Source organism: Pseudocercospora fijiensis (assembly GCF_000340215.1).
Source record: "Pseudocercospora fijiensis CIRAD86 unplaced genomic scaffold MYCFIscaffold_8, whole genome shotgun sequence".
NCBI classification, from domain to species: domain Eukaryota; kingdom Fungi; phylum Ascomycota; class Dothideomycetes; order Mycosphaerellales; family Mycosphaerellaceae; genus Pseudocercospora; species Pseudocercospora fijiensis.
Genome location: NW_006921539.1, coordinates 3,252,572 through 3,267,103, shown reverse-complemented (window position 1 = coordinate 3,267,103; position 14,532 = coordinate 3,252,572). Strand labels below are relative to the sequence as shown.

Sequence of the window (14,532 nt, the reverse complement as noted above, 5' to 3'; positions counted from 1 at the left end):
TATAAGTCCTCTACTACTAGCGCTTTACCTAATGCCTAATCTTCGGCGGAGTCTATATAAGTAAAGATGTCGTATATACTATAGATAAATTTGTCTAGTATAAAGAAGCTTAGTACGATCCGGAAGCGTCGGTTTGTATTAGGAAACAGCTTGTCTGCCTGCTTAGCGTACTAACTATATACGAAAGGAAAGGCGCATCCTACGCGAGTACCTTTCTACGGCGGAGTAACTTTAGATAGCGCTATATTAGTAGGAGCTCTAGTATCTATATCGAGGAAATCGGACACCTCCGGATTGCAGACATTGTAGTAGAGGCCTTCTAGCGTAGTTATCGATAGCTCGTATATACGCTTAGCCTTACCGAGGTAGGCGTTAATTACCTTACGAGGATAGAGATTCCCCGGTAATAGTAATAGGTACGAGTTAATAATACGACGCTACGGCTCGGGCACCTTCTTACGACGCTCTAAATTATCCTTAGTCTAGGTCTTTAGTCGGCTAGACTGTAAGAACTCGGTATCGTTATCGTCTATAATACTACTAGTATTAGGGAATTCGTCTTCTTCCTCTATACCTTCTCCTAGCATCTCGACTACTCGTAGATAGCTTAGGCGCGTAGGTATATACGGCTATCGAGAGCGAGTTTAGATAGATATTATAGCGATAGAGATAGTACCCGGCGGTATATCCTTAAAATTATCGAATATCTAGTACGGCAATATAAAAATGCTATACGCCTGTCCGACAATATCGCGACTGCTACGACCGATACGCTATACTATATCCTCGATATCCTTCGTAATTAGAAACTTAAACTAGATCGCAATCTTAATATTAGGGACATTTAAGCCGATACTTAGTGCTAGGGTGCTTGCTATTACTCGGATTAGTCTACTACGCTTACTAAAGATATTATATCGCTCCTTTTAATCGGCTTCTACGATATACGAGGTATAGAAGGAGACAGTAAGACAGACATCTACGCCGCTACTATTAAGGATAGGATTATAAGAATACTTCTTATTCTAATCTAGGCTGTCCTTAGTTATATATACTAGACAGTTACGAAGGAACTCGACTATCTCCTATACTAGTATACGCGCGTCCTAGAAGATAATAGTCTTATTAATTTCTATTAGAGTAGCTTTACCGTCCTTTACTCTATATGCAATCGCGAAGAATAGACTCTTATAATTTCCGAGCTCCTTAAAGAGAAGGGGTTTAACGATGTAGGTAATATCCGGACGGTCGATACTGCTACGGAAAATCTTCGTTATATATAGCGCAAGGCTAACTTCGCGAAAGCCGGCGTTATCGAGGATGTATTGTTATATACTAGCCTCGATAGACAGCGTTATAGACATACTAAGCTAGATAGTATCGCAGCGTACGATTAAGCGCAGCTAGCTAATAGTAGTAAAGGTAGTACGGAAGTCCTTCTATTTCTTAACTAGATGTACCTTATCGATCGCAATAAGACTAATGCGGCGGCGAACGTGCGGCTTTGCGAGGAGATCTCGAAACTCTAGCAATGTAGCCTGTTCCGGACCTATAATAATATACTAGACTTTGCTATCCTTAATCTTCTTATATTAGTCTAGATCTAGCTTTTTCGTATCTGTATTAATAACTATCGAGGTTACTAGCTTAATGTCTCTATTAAGCGCCTTAATAGCCGTATTCTATTCTTCTTCGAGGCAGATAAGCGGGCTAATTACGATCGTAGTTTGCCCTATTAAAACCGAGAAGGACTAGAAGATTATACTCTTGCCTTTACTAGTATATACTGCGATTAGTGTATCCGACTGTCTAAAGGTAATTGCGTTAATTCTATCGACCTAGATGTCTCGTAGCGAATAATCGCGCTCTAGGTATATCTACTTTAGTATACGGCGTATACTAGCCTCGATAATATCGCGCTAGACGTCGACTAATTGTAGGTACTATATTGCATCGTAGATTACCTGCTATAGCTACTATAGTAATATATTAGGGATATCGGCGTATCTCTCTATAAAATGCTATAGGTATTGCGCCTCGTTATTAGGTAAAGGTATAGCTATATTAATACCTTCTAGGCGCGCATAATAAGATACTACGGATATACTAGCTAGAAGGCGAGCTAGGTTGCTATTAGCTATAGTAGTAGCAGCGTCTTTCCTCGGCCGACCTCGACCTCTTCTAGATCTACTAGCGACGGCGGCGGCCCTCTAAGCCTTACTCTGTTTCGGCATACTTACTTAATACGCGTACGTATATATATAGGTATGCGTAGGTGTCCGAGATAGTGTCGTTGCGACTCGATTGCGGATATTAGAAGCAGATATTTAGCAGGAATAAATAGGTTGCTTTGTACGTAAGAGGTTAAAAACAGTTACGCGTAACACTTTCTTAGAGTGTGCCTAGTCGCGCTAGATAGTGCTAGAATATACGTATTAGAAGTGTTAGGGTCTATATATTTAAAAAGGTAGATTTTAGCTGTCTTAGTCCGGGCGCCTATACTATAGCAACGTATTACTTTAATAACTTAGATAACACTTAGAGGAGATTTATAGTATAAAGAAGGCGTAGATTACTAATTACTAGTATTAGAAGTAGTAGTGTTAGTATCTTTTCTATAGCACTTCGATAGCGACTCGAACTGCTAATGCATTCTAATATATAGGTTAGAAAGTATATAATTTCTATAGCTATAAGTTCTCGATAATATATTAATTTAACTACGGTATGTAATTTTTTGCGCTGCGCTCGAGGTCCATTTTCGCATTGTCCTATATAAAATGAGCGTGGTTGTGTCGCTATATAATATATAAGGTTGGAAATAATATCATCTAGTAATAGAGTTGCCCAGGTTGTCGTCAGGCGCTCCGCTAGAGCCTTGGCTTCGCCAACCTGAGGCATCTACGGAGCGACTGAGTGGAGGTAGTTCCAGATCTGTAATTATCGACGAGCGTCAGTTCAAGAGCATACGCTGTATGGCCATTCTATGACTTTGAGGAGCATGTGGGCTGAGACTATACGCTACGAAGTCTACCTCGGCAGCAAATCCCCTAAACAATCATTCTTCGAAGATGAATGTTCGATAGAACATTGATGATCATACATCAGCCTACACGTCTGAACCACTAGTATTAGGCCAAAGCCTTCCCTTCTCACAGTCAGCGATCAACGAATTGCTTTCCAGGCTGGCACATAAAGGACTATCAACATCATGAATACTGCCACCGACCTCAAGCAAGCCCTTTCCGCCTACCACAACCTCCGTCGAGTTCCGTTACAGAAGCAAGCTCTTTCCCGAAAACTACAAGAATTGATCCTACTGGCCGTCGACGCACAATGTACACATCTTTTCGCGTCGGGAGTACAGCTTCACACAGCAGCAGCACTCAAAGCTGGCGCCACACAGGCTGAAATTATCGAGACTCTTGAACTTGCAGCGGTTCTTGGCGTACATTCTGTAACTGTCGGAGTTCCGCTCCTCCAAGAAGTCCTCGCCGAACGAGGCGAATCACGAGTATCAGACGAAAAACTCTCGCCGAAAGAACAAGAACTCAAAGGCTCCTTTATCCGTCAGCGAGGCTACTGGTCTGCATCCTGGCCACCCGTCCTCCAACTCTCCCCAGAATTCTTCGAAGCTTATACCGAGTACTCCTCGGTACCATTTCAAGAAGGTCATTCGAGTCTGACACCCTGGTTCAAGGAGCTGGTCTATTGCGCTATCGACTGTGCGACCACACATCTTTTCGCTCCTGGGTTGAAGATACATATTAGGAATACACTGGAGAAGAGGGCGAGTAAGGAGCAAGTGATGGAGGTTTTTGAACTTGCCAGTTTGATGGGTGTTGAAGAGACTGTGAAGATGGGGGCTGAGGCTTTGGTTGAAGTTGAAGGAAAGGCCTAAGACATTTCGTAGTCATTGCATTCCTCTTCATGCGGGAATATATGATCAAGATTCTGCGCTACCAAGCTTTATTTCCAATACCCGCAGCCTTATTATTATTATTATCTATCCTACTCCGCCTTTTCGCTACCAGACTTCTCACCCACCACAACTCTCCCGCGAACCAAACCCTTCTTATTCAGCTTAATCCCGAACTGTCTCCTCAGCGTAAATGAAGTCCAGAGCCCCAATTTCCTCCCCTCTACCTCCGCCAAGGTGGCTTGCATCTTCTCCAAATACGCTCCCAACCTCACGCAGCACCCACAATCACATTCTTCATGATTGTGTCCGTACGCAGGAGATTTCTTTAGTTGTCCCCAGCGGAATCGCTTTGAGTATTTCTTTCTGTCTTTGTCGTTGATTCCATCGTGCTGTTGCTTGCTGGCTGGTTGGTAGATTTCTTGGAGCGCTTCCGGGACGTGGTTTTTTACGCAGTAGGTCTCTTCGGCGGGTGTTTCGAAGGCTCCGAGTTTGGACATGCAGAGTATGACCGAGTTGCAGCTGAAGACGCGTTTGTTGCCTGAGGCTGGTTGATTTGGGTTGTTGATTGGTAAGGCGTCCATTTTGATGTAGGTCGATGTGAGTGATGTTGTTGAGTTGCAGATGGCTTTGGTAAAGTAAAGTCTTGAGATGGTGGTCTGGAAGTCTTCGTGCAAGATGTGATGATGGAAGCTGATGGGAAGTGAGAGTGTTATACTTATACCGATTTTGCGTCGCAGTGCGTTTGAAGTCCTCACACTATGTGTCCTCATTCATCTATGACCAAAATCTTGGAAGCTTCGCTCTGGCTGTAGGAAGTAGATTTTCCTCCTGAGGACATCGGAAGTCGATCTGAATATATATGCCACGGGATTTGGAGCATCTGTATCCTTCCTTTTCTTCTCAATAGATTTCATCAATCAGCCCATATCAACGTCTGGGGGCAGCTTCTTCGACACAGCAAAAGGCCATAACTTTGAGTCAACCATCCAAACCAACATGTCATACTCATACGAGACATCAAACTCAGAAGGCAGTACCGGCACAGTCATGAATCAGGGCCTCGGCCATCCCTTGGGCCAGGCACTGCTACGCCCGGACGCTGAGTGTAGCATTATGAACAAAGTGCCTGGTACAAAATCCCAGCGACGCAGACCTTTCTCGATCACTCGACGATACAGAAAAGCCTGTGCTGTCGTGTCTCGAATCGGCAGGCTCTTTCAACCAAGACCACCTGCGGGTCAATCACAGCCAGAAGAAGACGGTGTCGATTTGAGCACACTTTCGGCGGTGCCACAGAAAAATGACCCGGCAGTCCGGGTTCTGCACCAGTCACTCATCAGAGAGCAGCAGCGACAGAGAAATCGCGAAGAAGAAGAGCGATTCGAACAAAAGTTTGACGAGTTTGATCGCCGCTTTGACAAGAGCAAAGATTCCTTGGACCTGACGCGGGAAAGACTGTCTCATTCGCGCTGGCCAAGCGGTAGCGTGGATTCGGAGCACAGTGAGAAGGGAAGCCAGAAGTTGATCTAATTAGGCGCGGTACCGCTTGGCTTGTGAATAAAGAAGATCGATGGAAGTATGGGGCACTTTCTGTCAAGATCTGGGATGCTTTCGATGTGTGGACATTCTGTATAGCTCGCTGGTATCTGTATCTTCGTTAAAATTGAGTATGGTACCTTTCCGCAACGTCGATTTCATGATTGCCCCTTGCGAAAGTATAATCCATCTGAGGATCTTCAGAGGTGTTGACCGATTCGTGATGGCAGGCGCTGATAGTATATGCCAGCTATCCCTTATCGCGTTGATGCAACGCACAAGACACTCGGCGAAGACAGCAGCCGCAGGCAGGGTGCGACACTTCTATGCTTCTTCGTTCTCGTCAACCCTTTCCCAAGTCAAACTGCCAGCACTTCGAGACAAAGACTCGTCACTTGTCCCTCGAGCGAGGCTCGGTCTTGTGCCAGCACCCATCATCCATGCAATGAAGGATGGTGGCGCCATGCTGCCGATAAGATCGTACGTTCTGCTGCCGCGTCCAATGTGTAGTCGTGTATGTGGTCGCTTGGCGACAAGTTCGTCAAAGACGGTGTCGTGCAGCTGGCGGAGTGGCGTCGGCCGGAGTCTCGGCGGTGGTATCCCTTCTCGCTTTTGCCTTGCTGTCACCATAGGAATGTCGAAATTTCCAAGTTTGAGATGTGACAGCGTGATTGCGTCTTGCTCCAGCTCAGCAGCTAGAGATGAGCTAAAGCCCTGCAGTGCGCCGTAAGCAGTACTCTCGATCGAGTGTTGAGGCAGTCTCAGGGCCGGAGCCACGCTCGGTGTCAGCAGCAGTATCTTTGCCTTGTTCTCGACGACGGCCGGCAGGAGCAATTGCGTTGTCGCGATCGTGTTCAACACCTTCGCATTCAGCGCATCCGACCACTCCTCGCTGCTGATATGCTCTACTCTTGCTGGCGAGCTCTGTGTATCTGGCACCAGCACCAAGCCTTTGAAGTGCAGTCTGTGCGGTTCGGCTCCTTCGAAGGCAACACGCGGGCGGGTCAACATGGTGCGAAAGCGCATCGTCTGGCCCTCGGCTTTGAATGGATCTACGAGGTCTAGCGGAAGCGGTATGAGATCGGCTCGGGATTGACTCCGGAGGTATCGCTCGTCTTCTGCTGTGTTTGCGACGACGTAGACGACGAATCCTCGCCGTTCTAGCTCGAGGTATAGCGCGGTGGTGAGGGGATTTGCGACAGCGCCTGCGACGACGACAATGTCTGTACGAGCGCCAGAGGCCGACTTCCCCGCACGTCGCTTCCGATGAAGCTTCTGACTCCTCATGTAGATGTATGAAGCCACTGAGCCCGTGACGGCGAAGGCCACAATGGCAGCGGTAAGAGCCTTGTGTTTGGACAACCATCGCTCTATCTGTCGATACGTGGTCGGCGGCGGCGGCGGCGGCGGCGGTCGTCGTGTCGGTAGCTGGAGCGGCTGGTTGGAGAACTGATGGCGTAGACTCGATGCTACGGAGTCGAAGTGGGCTTCTACATCGCTGACGATATCGTTGAAGATCTTGTGGGCGTGATTGAGGAGGCTGCAAGAGCGAGGATAGGAGCATCAGCAAATGTTCGGCGGAAAGTGTGGTGCAGCATGTTCTCGAGCTTACTGTGAAGCGTCCGTCATCTTTGCGCAAATGGCAGGTGTTGATGGAGACGCACAAGCGCTGGGGGGAAGCGCGAGGTTCACGATGCGGGGCGGGGCGGGGCGGGGCGTGCTCTTTCCCAGCATGGAATGTCCGCCAAGCCAAGCCAAACGATTGCCTTGGCAGTGCCAGAGAATGGAGCGACAGAGGGCAAGAACCGCTTTGCTTCATCTCTCCACCCACTCACTACATGTGCTCCATCGTCGCCCACAGCTACGATGCAATCCATCCGGAGAGCGATCAATGTCGTAGCCCCTCCGCCGCCCACGTCCAACGATGGCCGCGACCAATGGCCGTCGCGAGCAGCTTTCCTCCTGGCCGCCATGGGAGGCTGTGCGGGACAGGGCAATCTTCTCCGCTATCCGTCCGTCGTGTACAACAACCACGGCCTCCAATGGTTCATCCCATACCTCCTGGCCGTATTCCTGATCGCCATTCCCGCTCTCGTGCTGGAGGTCTGCATTGGACAAGCGTACCGCGGCGGCCCCATGATCGCCTTCAATGCCATCGACAGGCGCCTTCGTGGTGTTGGCATCGGTCCGGTGTTTGTCAGCTTCGTCGTCGTGCACTACTTTACCGTCAACCTGGCCTGGATCATGTCCTACTTTCGCCACTCTTTCACAAGTCCATTGCCGTGGGAAGGCCGAATCACCGACTTCTACGACAACCAGGTTGTTGCGAACCCGCCGCCCATCTCCGGGAGCATCGACAACGGCGACGTGACATACACGCACTATCCCCATGTCGCCTTGATCGGCGAGACTGTGGCATGGAGTGTTTTCGTCTGGTTCTTGATGTGGATCTCCATCGTAAGAGGAGTTGGACTGACGGGACGCGTGGTTTACTTTTCCATGGGCATTCCGATTGTGACCACCGTCATCTTCGTCGCTCGAGCCGTCTCACTGGAGAACGCGAGTGAGGGTATTGGGCTCCTGTGGAGAACGTGGAGAGCGGATCAGCTGGCTTCAGGCACAGTATGGCAGACTGCCGTGAGCAAAGATGAACATTCTCGCCTCGCATGCGACATCTGCTGACCTTTCACCTCGCTGTCTCTAGGTCGGCCAAGTTTTCTTCTCGACAGGCATCGGCTTTGGCTACTTCACGAGTTACGCATCCTACAATCAGAAGTACTCGAATGCTGTCATGGATTCCATCCTCATCTGCGGAAGCAATCTTCTATTTGAGAACCTCGCAGCCTTTGCAGTGTTCGGCGTCGTTGGTTTCCTCCGCCTCTGGCCTCAAGACGGAGAGCGCCTGGGTGCGTTCGTGGTTGGCTTCTACACGCTTCCAGAGGTACAGTGCCCTCATTTAGAATCGCTGACATCGCATTCATTGTTGACCTATCACAGGCTGTGCTTCAAATGCCTGGAGCCAACTTCTGGGCATTCCTGCTATTCTTCACCTTGATCGTCCTCGGGTACAGCTCAGCCTTCGTGATGCTGGATGTCGTGGCCACGATGATATGCGATGCCAATACTCGTGTCTCTCGTGCGTGCGTGGTCACTGGCCTGACGATCGGCGCCTTTCTGCTCTGTCTGCCATACTGCACTGAATTTGGGTAAGAATGGAGGAGCGACGCTGGCTTTACAGTCTGTAGAGCAGTCGCTGACATTGCTCCAGATATTATCTCCTAGATGGCGTGGATAGGTGGGTGAACAATGTGGCACTCATTTTCGTTGTCTTTGCAGAAGTCGTCGGCAGTACTACAATCTATCGGTGGGCCGACGTTGTCGCGGAAACTGGCCTGCCTGCATTCTGCATCTACAACTTCGCGTATTTTGGTGGGTTGCTCGTCGGGATTACCATCGCTCATGGTACGGGCATAGCTGCGGCTGGTGTTGGAGCGGGCTTCGGACTGTACGTGGTGTGCTCACTGCTGGCTGTTGCTATGGCTAGGACACCGAGCACACCAGCTGCTCGATCCTGGAAGCGGAATGTCTTTGCCGCTCGCTTCTGGTACCTGGCCTTTTATTCCGGCAATCAACTGAGGCGTGACCTCAATCTCGTCGTAGGCCGCGGAAAGAACTGGAAGATACCCGTATTCTGGCCAGTGCTTCTGCGCTATATCTCGGGCCCCGTGCTCGCGATCATCTTCAGCTTCGCCTTTCCAGAGTTTCACCGCCTACGATACGATCCTATGATGATCACTGGATTCATTCTGTCCATGCTTGGCCTCTCCGCGATCGTCTTTGGCTGCGTCTTCCCGAGATATATGAGCCCGCTCTTGCACGTGGAGAGAAGAGAGGACTCTGCAAAGACAACAATTGCAAACGAGCCAGCTTTCACCGAAAATGAAGTGCACGAGATCAACAGCACTAACGCCGACGCTGGAAAGGAAGCCGAAGCCGTCGAGAGCAAAGGTGCGGCGTAGGCGTAGGGGTCGGTGCACACACAAATCGCCATCGACAGACGAGAATGCATGCTCCGCACTAAGGCCTCGTCCATGGCACGCACGGCCGCACGGCCCCCTTCCCATCTGCACGTAGCCGGCCTGTGGCGCGAAGTTCTAACGGTGGTACCGACCGGTCGAGGTTGATTCTCGTGCGTACCTCAACTCTACCCGGAGCTTGTGAAAGCAATCTCGTCCACTCACCTTTGTGGTGCAATCATTTCGTGTCACGAAGTCAACATGAGTCTTCAACAAGCTGCTGAACAGCACGCTTGGCCAGAAAACTTCTTGTTCGGCATGTTCGCTGGTGACACTTGTTATCTAGGTGGTGCTGATTGGTGCGGACAACTAGACGTCCATCGAGGGGCAGGCAGAGGGGATGCCCTCTTTGTAAGGCTCCTGAAGCGGTTCGTTCCCTCCTACAGACCGCGTGGTGCTCGCCTTGCATCTCTCAATTTCTCCACGCCTCGTGCAAGCTCCAGCAAATGCTGCTCATGGTACTCTAGACCAACTAATTCTAAGCCAACAGGCAAGCCATCCGCTGTCCAGCCGCCTGGAACCGAAACAGCTGGCAGACCCGTCAAACTCGCGAGGAACGTATTTGTTGGAAAAGAGGCCTTGTCGAAACGCCCTGAGTAGGCATCACTGCGAAGCGGTGGAGGCACCTGTACATCGGGCATGACCAATGCATCGATTTGGTGTTCTGCGAAAAGACACGCAAGCTTGCGTTTCAATTCGTCCCGTGCAAGAAGTCGGGAGGCATACGCGGGATGCTCGAGAGGATCTTTGGGACCGTGAGCCATCTCCGACACGAGATCCAGGTATGGTTTCGCAGGCTGCTGAGGCACGATTTCCGCGAGATCTTGCGGGAGATGTGGTTTGGTTGCCAGAAACGAGTTGATGTCCGAGCGTGATCGGATAGTGTAGAGCTCACAGGAAGCGAAGGCCCTCTGGACGTCGTCAATGTGCACGTCGATGACATTCGTGCCGGCTTCCTCGAAGGCTTTCAGCGTGTCGCGTACAACGAGATTTACAGCGTGGCAATGCTGATCTGAGTCTGAGCCGAAGAGTTGCCTCATGACGCCAAGCCTTGCGCCTTTCAGCTTATCGAGGCCTTGCTCCAACCGGGCCGCATAGCTGCCTCCTTTCGGTAGACCTAGAGACTCTGCATTGGCTGCGACGTAGGTGTACTCGTCAAGCGGATCATAGCCCACCATTGCATCAAGCATGATGGCACAGTCTCTTGCCGTCCTCGCGAGCGGGCCAGGGGTGTCCTGTATTTTGACAAGAGGGCAAAAGCCACTGCGAGAAATCAGACCAGGGGTGACACGTATGCCGACGAGATTGCAGAACGACGACGGGACTCGAATGGATCCGCTTTGTAAAACGAAGAGGCTGACATCAGCGGATGACTCGTGACTCAAATCCATCCATCGCACTACTTACCCTGTGTCTTCTCCCACCGCAAGCATGGCAAGATTAGCTGCTACTGCCGCGCCGGAGCCACCAGACGAAGCACCGACATCATGTTCCAAGCTGTACGGGTTCTTCGTGAACTCATAGTCCGTGGCACCATTCGCGCTGAACCATGTCGCCGCCCACTCCGCACAGGTGGTTTTGCCAAGGACGACTGCGCCGGCCTCTTTAAGCTTGGTCACCACGAATGCATCTTGTGGGGGTATGTTGTTCTTGGCCACTGCTGAGCCATAGGTCGTTACCATACCTTTGGTATCTGCCTGTAAACTTGCTAGTCAGTATCAGAAGTCCTGGTTTCTTTCTGGCTCAGGGTCAGACATATGATCTTTTACTAGGATGGGGATTCCGTGAAGAATGCCCTTGAACTTTCTCTGGAGTTATTTCAAGTGTCAGCAAATGCTATTCGGAGCTGGGAATCTTCGCATTTACCTACTGCAGTCTGCCATACCATGTCCAAGGCTTCTGCTTCTTGTAGAGCTGTCTCAGATAGACTCATCGTCGAGTTAATTCTTGGCCCAGCCTTGTCCAATCTTTCGACACGCTCCAGGTAAGCAGCACACAATGACACGGCTGTAAGAGATCCATCTCGAAACGCATCGTGCACTTGTGCAATGGTGAGCTCATCGACATCTATCTTCATCTCGTCCATGAAAGACGACTACTATATCATGCAGTCGCGGAATGATGCTGGAAGTTGGTCTTGGCTGGTCCGGATGCTGGAGGGCTTTCGGGTAGTGGCATAGACGACGACCTTTGTTTGCATCGCATGTTTACTACTGGCCGTCACAGCAAAGTTGACTATTCCGGGCCGGGTAGAGTTGTCGAGGTCGAGATATGCAGGTAGCGACAGGGTATTGGCTGCTTATCATTGGTGTTGACATGCCCAAAGATAAGGCCTCCACAACTCGCGCGAGCAACTCGGTACCCGGATACAATGCATGCGTGTTCCCTGTATAGACAGTTCAGGTAGTTCTGTTGTGTGGTTCTCATCCTTGGTCGCACGAGAAGTAAGAAAGCTTTGTTGGTGCGGCACTTCAGATATGGTCTCAAAGATAGGCAGATGAACAGCTGCTGTATTAAAGCCCGAAGACGAGCACACTCTTGGACAAGAAGGTACTTGCGAGGTCGAATCGCACCACACTTTGGACTCTGTGAGAAGAGAGCTCGTCGTTGACCGTTTTCGAAATTGTAGCAAGGGACAATTGAACTTCTCGAGCACTGCAATGGCTCAGGTACTCGGAAAGGCTCAAGAGCGTGACAAGGAAAAGACGCGGTTGTCAGGATGGGTCCTTCCAAAGCAAGAGACCTCTTATGCTCCAGATGGGACATGGACAAATATTGACCTTGATGTCACGCCTCCAGAACGACGGACTTGGACCGCAGTCTCGATGCTTGGGTATTGGGTTTCTGACATAGTAAGCGCCAGTTCTTCGTCACCCTCCGATGTGAACATTCGGTAGAGGTGGGTTGAAAGCTGATGCAGGCTTGCGTATAGCTTTCAGCGCAATCGTGGCAAATCGGCGCGAGCGTGCTGGCAATTGGCCTGACTTATCGCGAGGCCATATGGTGCGTCTTGGTCGGGAGTGCGGTGATGTCGTTCGCCATAGCGTTCAATGGAGCGCCGGGGTAAGAAATCAACAACTTGAGCGCATCCCAAGGTCTGAGACATTTGCTGACCCTCTTGTTATTGATTTTCAGGGCGTATCTTCGAGTCCCATTCCCAATTTGGATTCGGGCGGCCTTTGGGTACACTGGCGGCAAATTTCCAGTGGCTTGTCGAATTGTTACCGCGCTGTTCTGGCACGCTATTCAGACGTATACCGGCAGCATTGCTTTGACCGTCATGTTGGCTGCCATTTGGCCAAGCTACCTGGACATACCGAACCATCTGCCAAAGAGCGCTGGCATCACGAGTCAAGGCCTTCTCAGCCACTTCTTATTCTGGTGCATTCAATTGCCCTTTCTTCTCGTACGGCCTCACAAATTGAAGTGGTTCTTTGTATTTAAGGCCGTCGTGACGATCACTGCTGCTGTCAGTCTCTCACGTTCAAACCCTGTCATCACCTACTGATCGATTGGGACTAGGTTGGAACAACAATAGCGGTATGCGTCCAAGCGGGCGGATCTGGCGACATCTGGGACCAAAAGCCAAAAGTTTCAGGTTGGACGAAATCATGGCTGATTGTGTCTACATTGACAGCCCAGACTGGCAGCTGGTCGACTGTCGGTACCAATATCTCTGACTTCACTCGGTACCTCAAGAAGCCCAGGTGAGACTGCAATGATTGCAGAACATGCTCATGCCCAGAGACTAGACTGTGCTGACATTGGCGTGATCGCGGTTAAAGAACCACGTACTTTCAATGCGCCTTCTTCCCGGTGATTTGCTTTTCCATAGCAATTCTCGGGATAATCAGCGCATCGGCGTCCAAAGTGCTATATGGAGACTACGTCTGGGATCCGTTAACGCTCGCGAGCAAGTGGAAATCGCCAGGAGGTCGCGCGGCAGCCTTCTACTGCGGACTGGCGTGGATGGTGGCTCAAATCGGCGTCAATGTGTCTGCCAACGTCATTTCTGCTTCGAATGATCTAGCCAGCTTCTTTCCCAAGTATATCAATATACGGAGAGCAGCAGTGCTATGCACGATCACAGGTGGATGGGTCATGGTACCGTGGAAGATCATCACCAGCGCGCAGAGCCTGCTGAACTTCATGGCCAGTCTTGGGATCTTCCTCGCTCCGATCATTGCCATCAGTATCGCTGACTATTGGCTGATCAAACAACGACGCGTCGAAGTTCCGTCGCTCTACGATCCGAATGGAAGGTATGCCTACCATGCAGGGTGGAACTGGCGAGCTTTATTAGCTATGCTCGTAAGCATGTAAGTTCCAAAAAGTGATGCGCGCCGAGACATTTTGCTGATGATGTGTGTTGTGTGTAGAGGCCCCACGCTTCCGAGTCTGGTCAAGAACGTGAAGCCATCAGTTGATATCGGCGGAGCGTCGTATATCGCTGACCTCGTGTGGTACTATGGCTTCATCAGTGCTTTTCTTGTGTACTTGGCCGTGACCACTTTGTGGACGCCGGCAGGGGCTCTGATGTCCGAGGCAGAGTTTGCGGCAGCGCGACATGCTGAAGTCATCTTCCTTCGGGTGCGCGACAAGCAGTATTCGGAGTCCTAGTGCTTGGGTATTGTCTTTCACCGTACGGAGTTGGCGATGGATGATGACCATACGGAGTTGGCGATGGATGATAATCATACGGAGTTGGTGATGCATGAGACTTCACCACGAAACGTACGAAAGCAGGTGCGAACGAGGGTTGGAGGGGTGGCACCGAGTCCCGACCTCGATTCTTGGCTTGGCATTCTCAGAGTGCAAGCTATGTTGTCGCCGTTTCATTAGACTACTACTTTAGTCAAATAGCGCCTATTTGACTAGAATTCATTTAATTTACTAAAAAAGCGCTTCCCTAGTATTTAATAAAAACAGCCCTTTTTAGCTAAATTCGCTCTCTTATAAGCTTAGTATACTTAGTATACTACTATATACTTACTATCG

General features: G+C 50.1%; 6 protein-coding genes across 6 annotated transcripts; 3 read left to right on the top strand and 3 right to left on the bottom strand.

The window, feature by feature from the left end:
- Positions 1-3,211: 3,211 nt before the first annotated feature.
- On the top strand, positions 3,212-3,901 carry MYCFIDRAFT_81124 (uncharacterized protein; the record flags this gene model as incomplete). Its single annotated transcript, XM_007932110.1, has 1 exon — positions 3,212-3,901. The coding sequence occupies one exon, from the start codon at positions 3,212-3,214 to the stop codon at positions 3,899-3,901; it is 690 nt and encodes a 229-aa protein (XP_007930301.1).
- A 110-nt stretch (positions 3,902-4,011) lies between these two features.
- MYCFIDRAFT_81123 (uncharacterized protein) lies at positions 4,012-4,503 on the bottom strand (the record flags this gene model as incomplete). Its single annotated transcript, XM_007932109.1, has 1 exon — positions 4,012-4,503. The coding sequence occupies one exon, from the start codon at positions 4,501-4,503 to the stop codon at positions 4,012-4,014; it is 492 nt and encodes a 163-aa protein (XP_007930300.1).
- Positions 4,504-5,782: 1,279 nt separating this feature from the next.
- Positions 5,783-6,949, bottom strand: MYCFIDRAFT_142354 (uncharacterized protein; the record flags this gene model as incomplete). Its single annotated transcript, XM_007932108.1, has 1 exon — positions 5,783-6,949. A coding segment is annotated over one exon (1,167 nt), but the record flags the coding sequence as incomplete, so codon positions are not given.
- Positions 6,950-7,324: 375 nt separating this feature from the next.
- On the top strand, positions 7,325-9,477 carry MYCFIDRAFT_64454 (uncharacterized protein; the record flags this gene model as incomplete). Its single annotated transcript, XM_007931602.1, has 4 exons — positions 7,325-8,095; positions 8,163-8,399; positions 8,456-8,664; positions 8,727-9,477. The coding sequence occupies 4 exons, from the start codon at positions 7,325-7,327 to the stop codon at positions 9,475-9,477; spliced, it is 1,968 nt and encodes a 655-aa protein (XP_007929793.1).
- A 437-nt stretch (positions 9,478-9,914) lies between these two features.
- On the bottom strand, positions 9,915-11,611 carry MYCFIDRAFT_142619 (uncharacterized protein; the record flags this gene model as incomplete). Its single annotated transcript, XM_007932107.1, has 4 exons — positions 9,915-10,872; positions 10,942-11,238; positions 11,290-11,342; positions 11,405-11,611. 4 exons carry the CDS (start codon positions 11,609-11,611, stop codon positions 9,915-9,917), a joined length of 1,515 nt encoding a protein of 504 aa, XP_007930298.1.
- A 583-nt stretch (positions 11,612-12,194) lies between these two features.
- MYCFIDRAFT_64453 (uncharacterized protein) lies at positions 12,195-14,154 on the top strand (the record flags this gene model as incomplete). The annotated part of the gene is made up of 6 exons (XM_007931601.1): positions 12,195-12,386; positions 12,467-12,597; positions 12,670-13,003; positions 13,057-13,241; positions 13,320-13,853; positions 13,914-14,154. The coding sequence occupies 6 exons, from the start codon at positions 12,195-12,197 to the stop codon at positions 14,152-14,154; spliced, it is 1,617 nt and encodes a 538-aa protein (XP_007929792.1).
- Between the last annotated feature and the right edge of the window lie 378 nt (positions 14,155-14,532).